The sequence below is a fragment of the Zalophus californianus genome, chromosome 9 (genome assembly GCF_009762305.2).
Source record: "Zalophus californianus isolate mZalCal1 chromosome 9, mZalCal1.pri.v2, whole genome shotgun sequence".
Classification (NCBI taxonomy): domain Eukaryota; kingdom Metazoa; phylum Chordata; class Mammalia; order Carnivora; family Otariidae; genus Zalophus; species Zalophus californianus.
The window spans coordinates 175,349-195,820 of record NC_045603.1 but is presented as its reverse complement, the minus strand read 5'-3'; the positions used below and the strand labels follow the sequence as shown (position 1 = coordinate 195,820).

The following is a 20,472-nucleotide window of genomic DNA, read 5'->3' as shown; positions in this document are numbered from 1 at the left end:
TAAAAAGTGGATTCGACATGGATTCAACAACCTGAAGGTCACTTGCAAACCTGACAGAAGCTGTTTTCATGGGGTGGCAGGGACAAAAGCCTGACTGCAATGTGTTTAGAGAGAAGGGAAGAGAAGCAAAACTTGTGTGTTCTGGTTCAAAGAGAAGCAGAGAAAGGGCCAGTAGTTGGAATGTAATGTGAAGTTACCGGTGTTTTTTGTTTTTAAATTGGGAGACGTTACACCAATGTCAAATATTACAAAAGGGCCCAATGAATTTAGGACATTTTATTTGGGTGTCAGGTCTCCGTGAGTAACTGAATAACAGTAACAATGACAACAAGATTTCCGTGAATAAAGAATTAATGGAGCATTAAACAAAATAGACAAGCATGCAGATTCAGTTGAGACAGGTAGGAGAAACAGGAGATAGTGACAAGATGATAGAGAGATTTTCTCTTTTTTTAATTTACAAAGGCAGAGACTTGCCTGTCTTTAGGTTTCTATGGAAAGAACTAGTTGAACAGAGAAGGCTGAAATCAAGAGAAAGGGTAACAATGGTGCACGGGCTGGTTTCAGACAGGAAAAAGTCACCTTACCCTCTGAAGGGAAGAGAAGGGTAAGGTAGGGTCCAGGTGGTCCAGGTTCAGGCCTGAGGTCTCTAGCTCACCCACAAATGGCAATGAACATGTTCTTGGTTTCAGGAGAATGATACAGGTTTGGTAAAGCTGCGCGCCTCACTAGAGGGACTTGGATATGCAGCAGAGAAGCAGTGGTCGTGTGGCTGGGGTCACATGGCTGCACGGGACCCTCAGGACTCTAGGGTAGCACAAAGAAAAGGTATGGAGTGTAGCTGGCTTGGGATTTTGAAACGTGTGTGGTGGACAGACAAGGTGAGGGCACAGGTAAGAGAGCGGATTAAGAGGTGTGTAAGATGATGGGTGGGGACGAAGCAGAAGCATGGAGACCAAGTCCTTGAGGGGCAGGTGGAATGGGGGTGGACGTTGTGACCAGAGTGATGCTGGATCTCAGAGGAGGGGTGGGCAGATCCACGGAAAGGGTATGAGCGGGGCAGAGGGAGACCATGGGGTCGGAGCCCATGTCTTTTCTTCCTGATAAGGTGGCTGCAGGGGAGCAAGACTAGGGTGGAAAGGAGCGCTAGGCCGGTGCCCATGCCGAAGGGAGTGAGGTAACGGCAGACTAATGGGGTTAGGTGAGCAGAGGCGGTGTGGGAGTGGGAGAGGGTGGCCTTAAGGAGACTGGGTGCGAAGGGCTTGAGGTCACAGGGGTCCTGGGGAATGGAGACTCCAGAGCTGTGCAGGGCTCAGGGCCTGGAGTCCTGGTTGTAGTCTCAGGGTCTTGCCTGGTCTGAAGAGTTTGGTAGAGGCTGGGGTCCCCCTGGAAATTAGAACTGGGAAAGGACAAGAGGGGCTCTTGGGTGGAGATTCCTGGCGGGGGGTGTGTGCGTGAACAGCGCAGGAACAGCACGTGTATGTGTGGTGGGAGTCCTGGAGTCAGAGGAGCAGGAGGCTCTGGGAGCACCCCCAGCGTGTAGATGTCAGGGACTGGCGTGTGTGGGGTGTGGGGTGCAGGTGTTCCGGGTGTGGGAGCAACAGGCCCTACGGGAGAGTCCAGGGCTGGAACGTGCAGCGTGAGGGGTCTGGAGGAAGTGTGGGGTGAGGGGACCGGGGTGAGGAGGGTGTGGGGGATGGGGGAAACTGCGGTGAGGGGGGTGTTGGGGTGGGGTGTGGGGGGAGAGGAGACTGGGGTGAGGAGGGGGTGGGGGGAGTGGAGACTGGGGTGAGGAGGGGGTGGGGGGAGTGGAGACTGGGGTGAGGAGGGGGTGGGGGTGAGGAGACGGGTGAGGAGGGGGTGGGGGGTGAGGAAACTGGGGTGAGGAGGGGGTGAGGGGAGAGGAGACTGGGGTGAGGAGGGGGTGGGGGCGAGGAGACTGGGGTGAGGAGGGGGTGGGGGGTGAGGAGATGGGTGAGGAGGGGGTGAGGGGAGAGGAGACTGGGGTGAGGAGGGGGTGGGGGGAGTGGAGACTGGGGTGAGGAGGGGGTGGGGGTGAGGAGACGGGTGAGGAGGGGGTGGGGGGTGAGGAAACTGGGGTGAGGAGGGGGTGAGGGGAGAGGAGACTGGGGTGAGGAGGGGGTGGGGGCGAGGAGACTGGGGTGAGGAGGGGGTGGGGGGCGAGGAGACTGGGGTGAGGAGGGGGTGGGGGGCGAGGAGACGGGTGAGGAAGGGGTGGGGGGAGAGGAGACTGGGGTGAGGAGGGGTGGGGGGAGAGGAGACTGGGGTGAGGAGGGGGTGGGGGGAGAGGAGACTGGGGTGAGGAGGGGGTGGGGGGAGAGGAGACTGGGGTGAGGAGGGGGTGGGGGGTGAGGAGGGGTGTGGGGGGAGAGGAGACTGGGGTGAGGAGGGGTGTGGGGGGTGAGGAGACAGGTGAGGAGGGGGTGGGGGGTGAGGAGACTGGGGTGAGGAGGGGGTGGGGGGAGTGGAGACTGGGGTGAGGAGGGGGTGGGGGTGAGGAGACGGGTGAGGAGGGGGTGGGGGGTGAGGAGACTGGGGTGAGGAGGGCGTGAGGGGAGAGGAGACTGGGGTGAGGAGGGGGTGGGGGCGAGGAGACTGGGGTGAGGAGGGGGTGGGGGGCGAGGAGACTGGGGTGAGGAGGGGGTGGGGGGTGAGGAGGGGTGTGGGGGGAGAGGAGACTGGGGTGAGGAGGGGTGTGGGGGGTGAGGAGACAGGTGAGGAGGGGGTGGGGGGTGAGGAGACTGGGGTGAGGAGGGGGTGGGGGGAGAGGAGACTGGGGTGAGGAGGGGGTGGGGGGAGAGGAGACTGGGGTGAGGAGGGGGTGGGGGGAGAGGAGACTGGGGTGAGGAGGGGGTGGGGGGTGAGGAGACGGGTGAGGAGGGGATGGGGGCGAGGAGGGGTGTGGGGGGCGGCGAGCGGCCCGCAGCTAGGGGACGGGTGAGGTGGGGATACCGGGTGAGGCGGCGGGCACAGCTCGAGGACATCGTGGCCCCGGGGGTCAGGGCGCGCAGGGAGGGCCTGGAACCCGTGGCTGGGCCGGCCTCGCTCACCTCCGGCACAGCCTGCGCTCGCGTGGGGATCCGTGGCCCACCTGCGTGGCGGGGGGCACGCGGCGGGAGCGGGGCACAGCACCCCGCCCCTTTCCGTTACCAGACCCGCCCCCCGGAGATGGTTTCTCGCCCTCATTGGCCAGTCTCCGGGAGCGGAAGGGGCTGGGCCGCAAGCACGTGAGTGTGCCGCCCTCTGGCTGGTCCAGAGTCTCGGCCTCGAGGTCTCATTGGCTGGTCTCCAGAGCGCAAGGGGCGGGGTCGCCCCGGCTGGTCTCGCCCGACCGAGCCCTGGCTGAGGTGGTGGCTGGAGAGCCGAACTGAAGGGAGGTGCCCTCGTGGACCTGATCCTTGCCTTCCTCTCCGTGGTTCATGAGTGCGAGGCCATGCACGCGGGGCCCTGTCCCCCGACCACTGTGTCCCCGGTGTCCAGGACAGCACGCGGCCCCGCGGGGGCTAGTAAGCATGTGTTCAGTTAGCTGTGCCCGGATGTGCTCCGTCTTGACGACGACGTGCTGGCGGACACTGTTACGTCTGTCTCGCAGAGCAGGAAGCTGCGGCTCCGGGAGGTGGGGCAGGGACCGGAGTTCCTGCGGCTGCGAAGAGCCCCCAGGCACCGCCGGCCTGCGGGCAGTGCAAGCGCACCGCCCCAAAACCGCGGTGGTCCAGACCGCAGAGACGGCGCGTGCCTCCGCCGGCGGGGGCAAGGCGCTCAGTCTCTAGAGGGCTACGGGCACCTGGGGAGGGCAGGAAGCAGGGGGCGACACGGTGACGGGGTCTCTCTTGGCTGCTGGAGGGGAGGCGAGCAGGCTGTTCGGCCGAGTGATGTTGGAGATGTGGACCGCCTGCGGGTGGCCGCGCCGGAGCAAGGACCCGAAGTCAAAGCCATTCAGAGGCTGACTTGACCGGGCTGGGTTATGTGGCCGGTGAGGGAGAAAGGAGTGAGCTGGTGGCCGGAGGGCGATACCACTGGCCGAGGGGCGGCGCAGGGGGACAGAAGCCAGTTCGGAAGGTTGGTAACTTCAGTTTTGATTCCACATAAACTGGACTTTCTCTCAGGGAGTCTGAGTGTTAGCAGACTGATTGCAGAGGAGGAGACACAGCTAGAGTTGAGCCCGACGGTTCTGGGCACAGAGGATCTGCCCATGTGCTGAGGCCATGCCCCTTCTGGACCTGGTTCCCTGGCTGTCCGTCCCCACCTGTGAGCCACCCTGCACACTTGTACTCAGTCCACCTTTGCTCGGACTGCCCAGAGCTGATTCCTGTTATAGCACCGCAGAAAACCATGAATCAGGAGTAGCTCCGATGGGTAATGAAGGCAGCTTCAGGAAAGTCTAGGAGTTTACCAGGATGACAAACGACATAGCATTCCAGGCAGAAGTTTCATCGAAGGCAAGGGCAAGGGCGTGGAAAAGCTTCCTTTAGGGAATGGAGAATGTGGTTTGGGCTCAGGAGGGGCGGAGGAGACTCAGAAGGTCGTCTGGGCTGGGCTGGGAGGGCCGTGGATACCCTGCCTAGCAGATGAGGCAGGCTGACGTGCCTTGCAGAGCCCAGGCCAAGGACAGGCTCTCAGGAAGCCTGAGGATGTCAGTCCGGCCTTCCCATGAAACCAGCTAACTGTTCACCAAATGTTTCCTTTATATCCTTGTCACATAGCCACACTGCGTTTTCCAGCCCCCCTTGCAATATGAGCTCTGGCTAGTGGATGTGGTCAGAAGTGCTTCGGAGCCCCCCCCCCGGCCGGATCCCTCCCCGGCCGGATCCTGTTGCTCTCTTCCCCATATACCTGCTGGATGTTGATGTCCAAGGCAACTTGGGACTGACTTGAGGAAGGGAGGGCTTCTGTTCTGTCAGCCTGCCTTTGAATAATGGTATGAGCAGAGTCTCCCTCTCAGCCAACTGAACAAGAATTAAACTTCTATTGGGTTAAGCCATGATGATGTCAGGATTTGTCTGTTCTGGCTGCCAGCCTTAACTAGTGCAGATCTGCAAACCCCAGGTGTACAAGTAGCTTATTCAGGTTTTATTTTTTTTTAAAGATTTTATTTATTTGGCAGAGAGAGACACAGTGAGAGAGGGAACACAAGCAGGGGGAGTGGGAGAGGGAGAAGCAGGCTTCCCGCGGAGCAGGGAGCCCGATGTGGGGCTCGATCCCAGGACCCTGGGACCAGGGCCTGAGCCGAAGGCAGACGCTTAACGACTGAGCCACCCAGGCGCCCCAGCTTATTCAGGTTTGATGGGTTGTCGCCAGAGGTTTTTACCTTGGTTTAGCATTATGATTTTTCCTCTTACTTATTTTAACCAAGAACAAATCTGATTGAAAAACAAAAAACAACAACAAAAAACCTTTGGATTTCAACATTAACGAAAAGCCAGTTTTCTGGGAGACTCTGCTCACTGCTCTGCCAGGGTAGGTTACACAAGTACCCAGAGTGGCAGAGGTCTGTGAAGAGATTTCTGGAAGCCTAAGAAAGCTCTGATATGGAGCGTTAACATTTTGTGAGCTTAGATTTATAAGCTTCTCACTGAGACTCAAAGGTGGTTAGGAGCCTCTGCCCTGGGAATACCTCAGGAGCTCTCTTCAAAGCTGCTACAGGAGCCTACAACTCCTTAGTTTTCAATTTATCTTTTGAGGAGTTTGAGACATTTTCACGAATACTTCCTATAGGCACATCAAACTCAACATTTAAAAATATCATCCAAGCACCCAAAGGAGAAAGTGTGAATAATCTTCGATGCCTCCCTATCAGGTTTTTTAGACCTACCTTTGACATTCTTGGCGTCCTGAGTCTCCCTTTGGTAGTTTAAGCCCCGCCATTTCTCCCAAACCCCACCCCCCACCACGAGTAGCATGGACAGGTCTCCTTGTTTCGGTCTTCACTGCCCCCTACTTTGTTCGAATGTCATTCTGGTTGGCCAGAATGATCCCATTAAAATTTAGGACAGATTAGATCACCCTCAGCTCACACCTCAGTGGTTTCTCCCATCATTCAGAGAAGCCCGAGCCTGGCACCTGAAGCCCTGATGCCCTAACCCACCTGTCCCCTCCTGCTCCCACTACCTCCATGCCAGCCACAGCCCTTCTGGTGCTGTTCCTGCACTGTAGCCAGCTCCTCTCACCTGGAAGCTCTGGCCCTGGCTGTCCACTCTGCCAGGGATGTGCTGCCCTTGCACCCTCACTTCTTTTGGGTCTGAGTCGGATGGCCCTGCTCAGGGAGGCCTGCCTTCCCAACCCTGTCTGAAACTGCCACCCACCCCTCCACTGCTCCCTCCCCTTACTTTTCCCCTTGGCACTTATTACCATCTGCCTTACTATATAATTCACTCATTCTTCTTGCTTAATGCCTGTCTCCCCACTAGACTCTAAGCCCCAGAGGGAGGGACTGTTTGGGCCAGTTTTATTCACTGCTGTAGCTCAGTGCCTAGCACACTACAGCACTCAATAAGTACTAAGTGAATTATTCAAAAAGCCTCCTGGTTTCCATGCCAGTCACTCCATCCCCTGATCCATGCCTGTTTCGCCCAATCATGAATTCCATGTGGCAGATGCCCCGTTCACCACTGAATCCCCAGCACAGAGCCAAGCAGACGGTGGGTGCTCAATCAACAGTGCTTCATAAGAGAAGGCCCAGGACTGTATCGAATTCATTCCTGGGTTCTTAGCAACAAGCAGAGTGCCAAGATCTAGGTTCCTTCTAGCATGCTAATTAGCAATAGTAATTAAGTGCCTACTTATACTTTCCATAAACGTTTTTTTGTTTACTTTTAATGTTATTTTAATGTAAAAAGTCAACCTGAGGGAAGAAGCATGTGTTGCTCCAGATTATACTGTGTGCGCTCTCACAGACATGACCACCTGGCATGCTGACTATGGCCAGGAGTAGGCCGTGGGCCTCCACAGGGCGGTGCTCCAGCCCAGAGGCATGCAGAGGGCATGACCGTTCATGGAGATAGCGGCTGGGCCCCACTCTCTGGCAGACAAATAGAAGTGGCCCCAGGGAACAGGTGAAGGTTCTGAAGCAAGAATTTATTCCAAGTGGGTGTGGACAGTGGTGACCTCAGGAGAGACATGCATTTCAAAGTAGGTCACAAGCCTCTCAGTCTCCCAGCCCCATCTCCTCCCCCTGCTACCTCTCTGGTCTGAGCTTTGGCAGGGGAGGGCCTCCTAGTTCCCAAACAAAACAAAGGTACCTAAGAGCTAAGAGAGAATTACAGAGGTTTATTTTTATTAGTATCTAGCAAGAAAAAGAATCAAAATTCCCTCCCTGCTCCAACCCCACTTCCACCACCTGGGCCCCCAGGGAGCAGCATCTGCTTGGGGAGTGCCTGCTGCCAGAGCTGTCCTTGGAGCCTGGACACCTGCGCGTGGTCACCCCCGTGCCTGCGAGCCGACCCCAGGCCCCTTCCTCCACAATGTGGGCATGAAAGGGCAGCTGGCATTTCTCCAGCCCTCAGCTGTCAGCCTTGGGGACTTGGAAAAGACCAGCGATGTCCAGCAGAGCTTGGCGGATGTGGTTCCCAAAGCGCTGGGCATTCTGTGGGAGCCAAGAGCTCAGACCAACGCTTTAGGTGAGCCCCTGTCCCTCTGTCCTCACAACCAAGGGCCCTTCCCCAGCCAGACAGGGCCCCAGGGGGCACCCCCTCCTCAGGCCTGAGCAGGAGCAGGAGAGACTCACTGTCTCTGAGCTTGAGAACTTGCTGGAGATGTGGAAGAAGATGGTGTTCTCGCCCGCGATCATGTAGGAAACCCCATAGCCATCATCTGCCACCTGAGGGCAGCACGAGTGGTAAAGAAGAGGTAAACCAAACTTTGCAGATGTGAAAGCCAAGCTGATGTCAGGCTTGCTGTTCCCACAAGCTTCCCAGGAAGGGGCCTGCCCCAGATGCTGCATTTCCCCTGAGGTCAGGAACATTTCCAGGCAACAGTGTGAAAACCAAGGGGCTCTGCCCACTGCAGATCCAGACACTACCAGGGATCCAGGATATTGTGTTTCTCTCAGGAGGCTCACGCTCACTGCCCCTCTCCAGGGAGTGTCTTTAGCTCCTTGAGGCGCCTGTCTATCTGGGTTGGTAGCTACCCATTTTGTTTCCAGGCAGGGCAAGCCCAGGGCTGTGCTCCCACCCCTGGTCTGACTTCAGGGCTCTGTACTCTCTACTGAGACCCCTGGGGTCCACTCCTGCTCATCCATCCCCCTTTCAAGGGAACTTACCGGGCCAAAGCCACCACCGGCACCCAGGTGATTGGGGTACTTGTCTGGGTCAAACATACGGATCTGGAATTGAGCAATCTGGCTGGTGGAGAGACGCCAGGGTTCTGAGAGCACCTGCAACAGGGAGATCACAGCAGTGAGACACCATGCATGAAATGCCATGCACTCAGCCCTTACCTGCTGATAGGTGGTGCCTGAGCACCAGCATGAGCAGGTGCGCAAACTTCTAGACTGCTGCCGTACGGCCTCCGGTCTGTTCTCACCATGACAGCATCTGCACAAAACCCTTGAGGCCCATGTCCTCTCCTACCAGCCTGTCCCTCCCTGGGCTCTGCTCCCTCCCCTCCTGCTGCTGCACCTTGTCCACCCACGCCCCAGTCTCAGCGCCGCCGGGCTGGGGGGTTTCCTCTGCCTGGACCCTCTGCCCAGCCTGACCCTGCAGCCTCTTCGCTTTTCTCAGAGTGCCGTCACCACCTGACAGCCACGTGTTTGTCTGTCCACCCTCGTGAGAACCACCAGCTCTGCGAGGGAAGACTCCTACTCAGAAGCAGGACCACAGGCCTGGAGGGGGTGTGGAGTGGGACACCTAGCCAGACAGAGGACAGGCCACACCCCCTCAGAGAGGGCACGGGGACAGAGGACACACCCGCCAACAGTGCTAACCTCAGCCAGGAAGGGGGAGCTGACCCCCAGGTACTTGGAGACCAGGTAAAGGCAGAAGAGGTGCCTGTCTATCCCAGCCCCTGTCATGGCCAGACGGTACATGTTCTGGTGTTTCTTTGAAGCCTTCCGGAAGAGATCCTGGAGGTCTGCTTTCTGGGGAGCAGAAGTGGAGTGGTGAAGAGTAGCCTGCTCCTCAAGGCGGGCAGGAGGTGGAGGGTGTGGGGGGCTCACCATGTGGGACCCCTCCACCATGGCCTGAACAAAGGCCGTGGACTCGCTGGTACAGGAACGCACGGTCTCAGTCCGTCCCTCCCGGAACATCCTGGTCATGGAGGCTTCATAGGTCAAGCAGAACTTGCCCCTGTCCTGAGGAGCACAGAGAGGTGAATCTGGCAGGTGGGGCTGGTGCCACCCTGCCCCTCAGCAGCCCAGTAGGGCCCCTACCCGGAAGTGGGCCAGCTGCAGGGCAATCTGCACGAAGGCATCCGGGCTGGTCCGACACTTCTTGATGAGGCCTTTGCCAAATGGCAGGAACTGGAAGCAGTACAGCTCCACGTCGTCTGCCAGCGCCATGGCCACCTGGTAGGAGCTCTCGATGACTGCCCGGCACTGCCAAGATATGGAAGGGTCAGCTGGGGGCAGAGCTCTCCAAGCACCGAGGCTGGGCAGGTCTCAGTGAGCCTTCAACGTCTTCGGACACAGAGGACAACCTGAGGGGCCTCAGCCCCCAGAGGCCACACTGGGCTTTGTGGAAAGAGGGAGACACGAACGGGTGCTCCATGGACGAGTCTCACACCTCACGTCTTTCACTAACCACCCGATGGTCCCAGGATCTCTGTTCTCACCGTGGCCAGTCTGGACTCTGAGAAGCTCCTGTCCCTTCCCCCTGAGAGCATCCCAGGTACTTGCCAGTCTCGCATGCCCATCCCTGTCCCCTCCTGGCCTGCACACCTGCTCAGGAATGTCCCACTGCAGCCGCTGGGGAGCTGCAAGCATGGGGTTCGGTTTGCCCAGGCAGTGCCCGGTGTCCGTGTAGCCCAGGTGGAAGGTTTCAGTGCCCAGGACAAACTGCAGGGAGAAGATCAGGCTGAGAAGCCACCCTTGTGCCCTGCACCCAACCTGCCTTGCAGGACCCCACGCAGGGCCCATTACCTCCCAGAGATGCCCTATGATAGGGGCGTCTGCCCACGCGTGTTCTGTGTTGAGGCCCAGCTGGCCATTCTTGAAGGCGATGACAGTGAAAGACTTGTCGAACCACCTGCAGGGAAGGAGACAGGAGATGCAGGGAGGGCGTCGAGGTGGGTGGAGGAGCGGGGGGACCTGCCGCGGGGCTGGGGCGCCACACCTGTTGTAGCAGTTGCCATGCAGCAGGGCCTTGCCGTAGAGGCTGAGGCTGGCCTCGTCTTCGGGGTCATAGTGGTGAGACTCCTCGTCCAGGACCACAAAGAAAGCAGCACGCTCGATGGCATCCAGAGCAGCCTTGTTCTTGCCAGAGCTGAAGAAGGCCTGGCGTGCCTGTGCCCACTCCACTCTGGGGGCACAAGGGCAGGGTGAGCGTGGGGTCACTGTGGGCGGTGGCGGATACCTCCCAGGCCCTGGTAGGGCTGTCCTGGCAGGCGCCCTGGTCCTCCACACACTCCCACCCAGCCCCCACCCAGTCAGAGGTGGCTAGATGCGCGGGCTGCCATTGGCCGCAGTCCCCTTCGCTACTGCGGGGCCTGGCTTGAGGATGCCATGCCAGCACGGCCCTCCCTCAGTCATGCCTCTGGCCCCAAGTTCCAGGGTGGCATGCAGGGCCGAGCTCCCCTCCTTGTGGGGCCCTGGTACCTTCCCCCTGCAGTGAGGGCAGCCAGCTTTTCCTCCCCAGGCTGAGGTGGGGAGGGGTCGTCCAGGATCCTCTGGAACTGCATCTCCAGGTCGCAAGGCTTGAGCAGCTGGGAGCCCTTGTAGAGCCACACCTTGAAGAAGCGGCCCTTGTGGTAGACAGCCACGTGCCTGCTGTCGGAGAGGTGCTGCAGCAGGTCTGGGACAGAAGCCAGGGAGGGCTGAGGCAGGGCACACCTCCCTGCTCCCACTCCACCCCAACAGCCCCACGAAGCACTGCACAGAAGAGGAAGCTGAAGCTCTAGAAATTACACACACTGTCCCAGCGTCAGGAACCAGGCCCTCTGCAAGCAGCAGCCCCTGCTCTACAGGCCCGTGAAGGGCTCCCGGTAAGCTCTACCCCTCTTGCTACTCCTTACTCAGACCACCTTTCCCTGCCCTGGAAGGCCTGGAGAGCAGGGGCTCCATTCCAGGCCCCACAGGGTCCCAGCACCAGCATCATACCTGTGAACAGGAGGTGTCTGGTGTTGGTCACAAACCAAATACTTTTCCCCATTATGTGACCCTGAGATGCCCAGGACGCTTGGTGATGGGCGAGGAGATAGGAGAGTGCCTGGCCATGGTAGGCCCAGAGCTGGGAGGGAGGAACCTCCGTTCTGGCGGCCCCAGCATGGGCACCTGGCTACGGCCCAGTACCTGACTCCTTGCCTGGGATCCGAGTAGTGTTGAACATCCTCTCCATCTGGTAGGAGCACATGGGTACAATGCCCAGGGCCATCACCTGGGAGGGAGGCGCAGCATGGCTCAGACTCGGGCCTCCTCTCCTCGTCGCGCCCTCAGTCCCACACAACTCACAGGCTTGATCTCTTCACGGTCCAGCTTACGGCGATACATGATCATAGCGTGGACGATGTTTCCCAGGCGGGCTGCCTGTATGTTTGTATTCTTGATGAGCACAAATTCCTGCAGAGAGAGAGCAGAGCCTGCACGTGGTGTGACAGAGATGCACAGCAACACCTCCCTGTCCTGGTGTCACCTGGGTCTCCCTGCCTGAGGACCTGAGGGGTCCTGACCCCTTTCCCCAGTCCCTCCTGTACACACAGTCAGGGTGCACTGCCAGAGATGAAACGCATAACTGATCACATCATGCCTCTGCCCGGCTTGAATCTTTGGAGTTGTTTTGTCATAACCTACTTTATTTGTTTGTGTTTTGTTTATTTTGCATTGAGAAAGGAGTTCCCACAACTGAAAAACAGTTTAAAACCTCTGACATGGGCAAGTTGTACGTAAATAGTTAGCTAGACAGCTTTGTGGAGGAGGGAACTTTGGCACATGACTTGGAATGTGTTTTGGACAGTGGGAGAGGAGGGGCATGCTGTGTAGACCTGTGACTGTTCAGAGGCATGTGCTGGGAGTGGGAGAAGAGCTGGTCATGTGGGTTAGGGGCTGACAGTGACCTGGGCTGGGCAGGGCAGTGAACCCGGGGGACTCTGAGAGTGACAGTGTCAGGCTGGGGGACTACTGGATTCTCCAGATCCTCAGTACCCCTGCTGCCCTGAAGCTGCTTCCTGACTGTTCTTCCAGGATCTCCCCCATCTTCCCAACCCCCAGGCCTGCTCGCACCATGACGTAGTAGTTGCTGTTCACCATGAGGGGCGCCCTGCTCCTCAGGTACACGTACTCTTCCCACCAATCACTCACCTGCGGGAAGAAGGGAGGAATTGGGGCTGGGGCAAAGGGCAGGGGACAGATGCCCCTGACACAAGGGGGGTAAGGGTAAGCCCAGGAGGGGACTCACATAGTTAGTTGCCCACCATGACTTGAGGACCAGATACTTCTGCAGCCTTGGGGCGGTCTTGTCCTGGAATTCCTTGGCCAGTGTCTCCATTCGGTAGTATTGCTCATCATCCATCAAGGGCCGCACAGATTCCAGGTACTGTCCAGCCAAGTCATTGTCAGCGTGGGGGCCAAACAGCAATGACTATCTCTGTCCTCACCCTCTGCCAACATAGCCCCATTGCTCTCAACCCCGCTCTTTGCAAGGAACAGTCCCTTAATCTGGAGAAGTCCTCTGAGTCCAGCCTAGCCTGCCCAACCGGGATGTCTGATTCAGGCCCTTACCCGCTGAATTGTGGCCGGCACGCTGGGCACAGGAAGCTTGGGCAGGGATGTCTGGAAGCTGTAGAGCATGGGCCGCCGGCTGGACAGAAGGCGGACACAGATCTGGGCATACAGAGCAGAGAATGTTTCTGGTGAGAACCAGGGGAAATACTGGAAACAAATCGCAAACAGTTGAGGAGCTGGGCCCCCGCCCCTCAGAACCAAGACAACCCTATGCACCAGGCACCAGTGCCCTGACTGCCCCCCGCCCCCTCCAGCTTAGAACCCAAAATGAGGCCCCCGGAGTCTCAAACCAGATGCCTGAACCCGTCCACCGGCTTCTGCTCACAGCCCAGACTTTGGTGAAGTGGCTGGTCTGGCCATGCATCTCAAACATCCAACCATGGTAGGAAAGAAGCAGTTTCAGGGTTTGGCGGAAGAAGAAGATGCCCATCATCCAGACCCCCGTGGAGAAGATGGCCATGCTGAGAAGTGCCCGGGTCTGTGGGGTCCGGTAGGGGCCACATCTGTCAGAGAAGGGACAGGGCTGCAGGGGGTTCACTTGGGGTCTGCCTCAGGGAAATTCTGACTGCAGTTTTGATGGTTGTGAACCAGCTTGGGGGAGGCGCGGATGAACATTCCTGGGCACACTCATGTCTGAATGCATTACTACCAACTTACAAAATGTGCGACTCAGATGATGGTGGCGCCCAGGGAGGGCTGCCCCTAGGACCTCCAATGGCTATTATCCTGTATGTGCCCAGCTCAGGAACCCTGGCCTTGGAGCCTGCCCGGCCCTCTCTTGTAGCCCTGCTTCTTACCCCTCAGGGAGGCATTTCTGGATATAGCCGACCAGCCCCATGGAGATGTCCACCTTGCAGTAGGAAGAACCCACTGTTGCCATGATGACGACCAGCCAGCTGGTGGGGCTGCCAGGGTACACACCCCTAAGGATGCCGTTCTGGGGGGCAGAAAGAGGCACACTTACAGCAGGAGTGAGCAGGCACCTGTGAGGTCCTGGTCTTTGCCTGGGAGGCCTTCTTCCTCCCTCACCTGCTGTGCTCTTGTTCCCCCTTCTGTCTGGTCTTCCCCTCCTCCCCAACTCCCGCACCTGCAGCCCCCACTTGCTCACTGCGTCTCACTGCTACTCCTTGCACACCCTTCTCCCCTCTGCACCTTGAGCACCCCTCTGGTTTCTGCCCTGCTAGGGCCGGTCACCCAGCCGAGCTGCCAGCCAAGGTGGGGTTGGGAGGTCTTGACCATGGGGCAGTCGCTGACACCTGGCCTCTGCCTCAGGGCAGACTCTAATCTGCACCTGCTGGGAGGAGGAAGCCAGAACCACCCGCGCCCACCTTGATGCGAATCAGGCGTTTCTTCCAGGAGTTGATCCCAGACAGGTAGATGTGTTTCAGGGCCTCGCGACTGAGCCGGAAGTCGACCCCATCTGGGGTCACCGTGAACTGGAAGGCCACGGCCTGGTGCGCTTCCGCCATCCTGGAGGTTGGCCGTCACCTGGGAGGGGGCAGGAGGGTGCGCGGGCGGGCTCGGGCTGGCCCCACCCCCGGCCGCCCTCAGCGCGGAGGCCCCCGCGCCCCGGCCCGGCCGCGCCCCCGCCCGCACCCGCGCCGCGCTAGCGGCCGCCCCCGGCCCTCCTCCCGCTTCGGGCCCGGCCCGGCAGCCTGACCAACGGCCGGCGGACCCTCGCGCCCGCGTTCCGGGCGGGCTCCGCCACAGTGATGCAGCGGTGGGAAGGGGGTCGAGCCGGGAGATCTTCGGGAGCCCCGAGGACAGTGAAGGGCTGCCTCCGGGTGGGGGGAGACGCATCTCGAGAAGAAGAGTGGGCCCGGAGCGAGGCAGACAGCCCCGACTGCGCGAGGGGCCCCGCACCGCCCTCGCCCCCTGCTCTGGTCTAGGCCTCTGAGCCCGACGGGGGTTCCTGGGCCGCCCCCCACGCCACTCACGGCTTGGGCTCGCTCCGGTCCGCGTGTGGGGCCAGTGGCTCTGGCCCGTGTCCCCATGTCCTTCAGGCCATCCCCGCCCCGCCCTCACCGGGAACCTGACACCCACTCCCAAATTTGGGTTGAGAAAACAGATGTGGGGCGGCAACCGGAATCCTGTCCTCTGTGTGGTGGGACTCAGGAGTGGGGGCGGGCCGGGGTTCTGCAAGCTGAGATGGCGGAGGTCTGGGAACCTGGTGCGGGGCCAAAGGGTCTCACGTGAGGATGGTAGCATCAGAGCTAAAAATAGCTGAATATAGGGAAAAGGTCATCAGAGAGTCAGCTGTGCTGCCTGTCCCCTGATCTCCAGTGCTCGGGGCTGGGCAGCCTCACCCCAGTGCCCTTTGTACCCCCATTACTCCCCAGCCCCACACCCAAATCCTTCCAATGTGTGTCACTTCTAAGCTGGGGCCAAGGAGGGTGAGGGCAGGGGACTCCAACTTGCAGAGGGGACCCTTAACCACTCTCTCACGCCCAGAGCACCAAATAGCCATGCTTTTCAGAAGGGGGACAGTGAGGCTCAGAGCAGTGGTCACTTTGTCAATCTGTGTGCATTCCAGGTTGGTACTTTCTGCCGCAAAGCTAGGACAGGGTGTGAAGAAGAAAGCTTGTTTATTGTCTTCAGGTACACAACCCCGGGGCTCTCTCCTACCATCTCCCTGCTGTGGGGAGAGGTCAGCATCCTCAACCCCAGGTTCACTCCAGGGCTCAGCCCAGTCCCCAGAGCCTCCTGCTCTTTGCCCCTCCCTCCAAGGTCCTGCCCTGGAGGCTCCAGGAGCGATCTGAGGAGTTGGGGACTGGAGAGTCAAGATGAGAGGTGGAAGCTGCTCAGCTGTCCTTTCTGCTGGAAGTAAAACTGGAACCGTGACTGGGCATACTCCTAGGGAAGGAAACCCACCCCACAAACCCGTGAGAAGGCTTGGGACTACCACCTGCCTCTCCCCCGGCCCCAAGTCTGCCCACAGATCTCCTGGAGAACCCTGCTGCTCCCCTCCTCCCACCTAACTCACCCATCTGGGTTACTTACCAAATAACCAAATTCTATGGTGGACATAGACGCCTGGAGGATAGACCAGAGACCCCAAAAGAAATGGGATGCCAGAGCATATCTACGGAAAGCAGGAAAAACAGAGGGGTTCAGAGCACACTTGGGGTTACCTGGATCCCATCCCTGAGGCTGGTCAAGCCCCAAAGCTCAAACCTCTCCCCCACTGCCTTAACTCCAACCCTGTCCTGACTTCCCACTCTCTGCCCCCACCTGCAGTCCCAGAAGTTGGCCTGACTGCCTCTTCCTCAGCCCCCTTTCCTCTGCATCCTGCTCTGCCGCTGCCCCACCCATCTTTCCTCACCGATTAGCCTCTACCAGCAAATCTTCTTCCAGTTTCCTCTGCTCCTCCTGGGAGATGGTCTCACCTTTCCTGACCTCTGCCAGGTAATGTCGAATAAAACGGAGCTGAGATTGACAGATGAGAGTCAGGAAATGGGGAGACTGTGGAGCATTTCCCAGTGCACACCCTTTCTCACCATTCTTTCCAGACCTCACCTCCTCCTCCTCCCTCACAGGCCAGGTCCTGCTCCCCAGCCTCTGGTCCACATACCTGCTGCCCCCGGGTGGGGTAGTCTGCAGGCTGCGCTTTGTAGAAAGGCCACTCCTCGTGAGTATAATCATAAACCCACTCACAGAAATGGTTCCCAATGTCAAAGCCCCTGGGGGAGTAAGGTGGACACTCAGTCCCCAAATACCCTGGGCAGCTGGGATGCAGAGAGGAAGGCCTAGTCTGTTTTCCAGGCTTCTGTGGGAACAGACCCATGGAGACCATCCTCTTAGCCTCACCTGTAGTTGTAACTACTGTACTCGAAGTCGACCAGCATGAGTCTGTCGGTGTCTTCTGGCTCTGAGAGCAACAAGATGTTCCCTGGGGGAATGGGGTGGAGTTGTGGTCACTCCAGGGCCCTCTGGCCCCCCTTACCTTAGGAGCTGCCGATGCTTTCTCCTACCTTCCTGGACGTCATTGTGACAGAAGACCACTGGTGATGGGGTAGAGTCTAGCAATTTCCTGCAGGGGAACAGGGGGCATGGGTCCTGAGCAGGAGTGACTAGAGGAGGGTCAGTCACCTGGGGGCCAGGCCCTGACCCCAGCCCTCAGTAAATCCTGGGGAGGTACCCCAGTAGACGCCTGGCACTGGTTCCTGTGTTCTGTTCTCCCTCCCTGCTCTCACCTGAGGTTGCCCATCTCATCCTTCAGGCTGTATGTCTCCAGCAGGTTCATCTGGGGGAGGCCAGTGGGGGGCAGGTCCTGGATCTGCTTTAGGTACCTGAAGCCCAAAGAATAAGATATACTCCCTCTGTTATCCCTTCTTACCTCCTATTTCCCCAGGCCAGGCTGTCCTACCCGTTCTCCTGTCACTGTAGGACTTATCTGGCAGATTTTTCTGACTTGTCTGCCTTATTTGGAAGCCTGTTCTGTGTGAGAGTTCCATGCTAGACACTGGGACACCTGATCCACTCAGCTGGAGGACTGGACAGTCATGGACACATTCAGCTGCAGCCCAGTGTAGTAACTGCCAACATTAGGGTTCAGAACAGGTGTGCAGGAGCCCTGAGAAGGCTCCTGACTCACCGTTCCATGGTCCCAAACAGCCAGTGGGGCTCCTTAGTGAACGGCATCTCCATGCCATGGAACCGGGCCATCTTCGTGGCGATTTCTGCTGACAGCACCGGCTCTCGAAGCTCACAGGTTTTCAGTGGCCGGCTCTGCACCCAGGAACCTATCAGGGTGGTGAGGGGGCTGGGGCAGGAGGGGGAAGGGGTGGGGAATGGGGGTGGGGGAGGAAGTCAGGGTCTTGGGGAAAATGCCCTACCTGGGGTAAGGGACATGAGGGCAAACACTGGAAAGGGGGAGAGGGGTTGGGGGCAGGAAGTGCCTCGGGAAGGTCAGGGCCGGGCTGGGCTCGTACTGGGATGTACTGTTCCAGCCGGCCCTCTGGAAAGACTCCATAGAGCTGGGGCCCCAGCGACCGCTCTGCCAGGATGGCGAACATCACACTTTCAAGGACCAAGGAATCCACGCCCTGAAGGAAGATGGACAACCAAGGCGGCAGAGTCACGAGGGTCCAGAGGAAAGCACGGAAGGGTCTGCTTTCTCCTCCCGGCATCCCGCCCCCCCCCCCCCCCTTCTTGCTCTATTGCCTGGAGACGCCAGAGCCAGGCTCTAGGAGGATTTACAAGTTACTTGGCCCCGGGGCCTCCGCGTCCTCAGCCGCAAAATGGGGAGAATCCCACCTGCCACGCTCGCTGACAGGTCCTGAAGCCAGGGGCCACTGCGGCCCTCGCTCCCTCCTCACCTGCAGAATGGCCCCGTACAGCCGCAGCAGCACCTCCCGGGGCTCCTTGCCAACGCTGGGCAGGTAGTCCGGCAGCGAGCAGCGGAACAGCAGGTTACTGAGGCCTCCGCTGCAGACCCACACCAGGGTGCGCTCAGCCCGCGGCCGGCGGCACCTGTCCCCGGTTCCCCCGGACTCGCCCCACGTCCAGTCCGGGCCAGGCCGGCCCCGCCCCTGCCCCCCCTGCCCCGCACGCCGGGGCCGCAGCAACGCGGGGTCCCCAGGGCCCAAGCTTGAACCCTGGCCCCGGTGCGGGCGCAGGAGAGCTGACCCCTGACCTCCCACCTCACGGGGTCAACCCTCAGCTCCTCGGGCCGCACTCGGCGCCAGGCCCCGCCCAAGTACTCCCGGCAGCACTGGTAGGCTCGGCGCTCGGCGTCACGCGACAGCGACGAGCCGCGACGCCGGTTCGGGGCCGCGTCCGGGCACTGAGACTGCTGCAAGCCGTCCTTGGCCAGCCGGTCGCCAAGAGCCCCGCCTCCGGCCACAGCTGTCCCCTCGGCAGCCATGGCGCCGGCTGGGCCAAGCCCAGCCCAACGTCCAGCCGCGCTCAGGCCCCTTCGGGCGGACTCGGCTCCTTCCGGCTGAGCTCGGGTCTGCTTCCGGCCAGCCTGCTCTTCTCCCGTCATACTCGGGTCTCTCCGGCTCTTTTCGGCCTTTTGCGGCGCCGCTCGGCTCTCTCCGTGACCCTGGTCGGGGGCCCTTTCCGAAGGCCAAATTCTGCGCGTCTCCGCCGTGTCCCGCCCCTACTCGGGGCGAACACCAATGACCTCTCTCTCTGGGCGGGGCCGCCCCAAAGACAGGCAGTTGTGAGTGGACGACGTGGGCCAACCAGAAGCGTCGAGAGCCGATGGGCGCGCGGCCCTGGGGCGTGTCTCGAAGGCGGGTCACGTGGGCGAGGTGGTGCGTCAGCCCGAGGTCGGAGAGCAGTCCTGCGGGCGGGCGGGCGGGCGGGCGGGCGGGCGGGCGGGCGGGAGAGGGCCGGGGAGGCGCTTGAGGGCAGGTGTTCCCGGGAAGGTGCGGGGGAGGAGAGACCTTCGCTGGGCTCCGGGAGCGCACGGCGCCGCGCAGGCAGCGGCGGCGGCCCCTCAGTGGACAGATCTGCCGCCCCCCGCGCCCCGCCAGTCCCGGGGGCAGTCGAGCAAGGAAGAGAGCCACTGAGTGAGTGTGGGTCACACCTGGAGGAGGAGAGTGTGTGACTCACCACCAGGGAGTAGAGAATGTACTAAATGAGTAAACATTTGCTGATGAGTGAATGAGAGTTTGGGACGCCTGGGACAGTTCCGATGACTCCAAGTGCCTTAAATCCCTGATCACCGCTGAGGCTCTCTTGTTAGTTGAAGCGCACCTCTGAGACGAGGTTCTTGTTGCCCTGTTTGCAATTAATGTCTCCACGCCCCACTCCGCTACCCTTCTTGCCTCCAGATCTAGGCCAGGTAGAAAATCCAACCCAGGAGAAGGCTCACCTTGGAGCAGACGTCTCCTTGGCCCACCTGGGCAGTTTGAAGACCAATCAGACTCACCCCACCTTGATTGAGTCCCACCTTAAGTACATACCTCCTGCAACCAGAAGAGACCAGAGTGGCAACCAGAAAGACTTGACCCACAGGGATCTGGGGCAGTGCTTGCTGGACCACCGTGTTCTTGGGGTGAAACAGATGGGCAGCTGACTGGAGTGTTGTTTGATTTGAATAACCAGAAAGAAATGAAGAATTTGTGATCAGAAGGCAAATGTCCGTTGCTGCAGTGGAAAATCATGATCACTTACTCTGTTTAAATCTGAGCCAATTCTGAGACCCGGAGCCCACTGTTTGAAAGGGGGGCTTGGTCCTTCAAGGAAGGATCCTCCAATGCCACCATAAGTATATGAAAAAAAAAAATAGTCCTCCAGTCCTTCCCCTGAGAGACCTAGAGTTGCTTAACAACTTACTTTGGAAAGGGACTATCCAGACCTTTCATGGGCTCTTAGAAACAGAATCTGAGACACTTGTGCCAAGGCACCTGAGACATCATGAGCCCCTGCTTAGAGCAGGGACTCTGGAAGTCAACTGATAAATGGAATCCTGGCCCGAGTCCTGTGGTTACCTTTTTGGTCCCAGTGCATACTTGGGATCATTATACCTAGCAGTGAGCAGATCCTGACGCCTGACCTGTGGAATATGAACCATGGTAGGAAGAGCACAGTGGGAACCCCTGAAACTAACCCCACACCACCTACCCCTCTAG

The 20,472-nt window shown here is 59.3% G+C and overlaps 3 protein-coding genes and 1 long non-coding RNA gene across 9 annotated transcripts in view; 1 reads left to right on the top strand and 3 right to left on the bottom strand.

Annotated features, from left to right (window-relative positions):
- The window catches only part of SYCE3 (synaptonemal complex central element protein 3), a 33,280-nt gene extending 29,735 nt beyond the window's left edge, over positions 1-3,545 (bottom strand). Inside the window, exons 1-2 of one of the 3 annotated variants that reach the window (XM_027594455.1) lie at positions 3,072-3,545; positions 588-807 (exon numbers count right to left, since the gene is read on the bottom strand). The gene's annotated coding sequence lies outside the window, so the exon portion shown is untranslated. Of the gene's footprint in view, positions 1-587; positions 808-2,973 lie in introns of all 3 variants that reach the window. The other 2 variants (XM_027594454.1, XM_027594453.1) reach the window with 2 other exon arrangements.
- A 95-nt stretch (positions 3,546-3,640) lies between these two features.
- LOC113922493 lies at positions 3,641-4,998 on the top strand. The gene is made up of 2 exons (XR_003519954.1): positions 3,641-4,080; positions 4,725-4,998. It is a non-coding gene; the product is annotated as an uncharacterized LOC113922493 (long non-coding RNA).
- A 2,274-nt stretch (positions 4,999-7,272) lies between these two features.
- Positions 7,273-15,179, bottom strand: CPT1B (carnitine palmitoyltransferase 1B). Of its 3 annotated transcripts, XM_027594299.2 has the most exons (19): positions 14,827-15,167; positions 14,218-14,377; positions 13,687-13,826; positions 13,215-13,392; positions 12,887-12,988; positions 12,564-12,701; positions 12,389-12,466; positions 11,621-11,728; positions 11,462-11,546; positions 10,769-10,964; positions 10,287-10,472; positions 10,094-10,199; positions 9,893-10,009; positions 9,386-9,550; positions 9,173-9,307; positions 8,942-9,094; positions 8,279-8,392; positions 7,745-7,837; positions 7,273-7,603 (listed from the first exon to the last, which is right to left on the bottom strand). In XM_027594299.2, exons 2-19 carry the CDS (start codon positions 14,356-14,358, stop codon positions 7,520-7,522), a joined length of 2,319 nt encoding a protein of 772 aa, XP_027450100.2. In that variant the 5' UTR covers positions 14,359-14,377; positions 14,827-15,167; the 3' UTR covers positions 7,273-7,519. The 3 variants fall into 3 exon arrangements, with proteins under 3 accessions (XP_027450100.2, XP_027450101.2, XP_027450099.1); XM_027594298.1 differs by lacking the exon at positions 7,273-7,603 and having other exon boundaries at positions 7,634-7,837; positions 14,827-15,179; XM_027594300.2 differs by lacking the exons at positions 13,687-13,826; positions 14,827-15,167 and having other exon boundaries at positions 14,218-14,349.
- A 278-nt stretch (positions 15,180-15,457) lies between these two features.
- CHKB (choline kinase beta) lies at positions 15,458-18,891 on the bottom strand. Of its 2 annotated transcripts, none has more exons than XM_027594301.1 (11): positions 18,532-18,891; positions 18,208-18,316; positions 17,725-17,934; positions 17,484-17,617; positions 17,083-17,178; positions 16,861-16,919; positions 16,697-16,778; positions 16,461-16,569; positions 16,212-16,315; positions 15,890-15,971; positions 15,458-15,742 (listed from the first exon to the last, which is right to left on the bottom strand). In XM_027594301.1, exons 1-11 carry the CDS (start codon positions 18,873-18,875, stop codon positions 15,668-15,670), a joined length of 1,404 nt encoding a protein of 467 aa, XP_027450102.1. In that variant the 5' UTR covers positions 18,876-18,891; the 3' UTR covers positions 15,458-15,667. The 2 variants fall into 2 exon arrangements, with proteins under 2 accessions (XP_027450102.1, XP_027450103.1); XM_027594302.1 differs by having other exon boundaries at positions 17,821-17,934; positions 18,532-18,883.
- Positions 18,892-20,472: the final 1,581 nt, after the last annotated feature.

What these genes read in the sequence shown, in the direction of transcription:
- CPT1B (XM_027594298.1), bottom strand. Translation starts at nt 14,358, where the DNA reads ATGGCGGAAGCGCACCAGGCCGTGGCCTTCCAGTTCACGGTGACCCCA. An exon ending in ACAGCAACTACTACGTCATG is followed by an intron (nt 11,729 to 12,388) that starts GTGCGAGCAGGC and finishes CTCTCTCTGCAG; the next exon opens with GAATTTGTGCTCATCAAGAA. An exon ending in TGCAGCTGGCCCACTTCCGG is followed by an intron (nt 9,308 to 9,385) that starts GTAGGGGCCCTA and finishes TGTGCTCCTCAG; the next exon opens with GACAGGGGCAAGTTCTGCTT.
- CHKB (XM_027594301.1), bottom strand. Translation starts at nt 18,875, where the DNA reads ATGACGGGAGAAGAGCAGGCTGGCCGGAAGCAGACCCGAGCTCAGCCG. An exon ending in CTGAGGGTTGACCCCGTGAG is followed by an intron (nt 18,317 to 18,531) that starts GTGGGAGGTCAG and finishes GTGGGTCTGCAG; the next exon opens with CGGAGGCCTCAGTAACCTGC. An exon ending in CTGTTTGGGACCATGGAACG is followed by an intron (nt 17,179 to 17,483) that starts GTGAGTCAGGAG and finishes TTTGGGCTTCAG; the next exon opens with GTACCTAAAGCAGATCCAGG.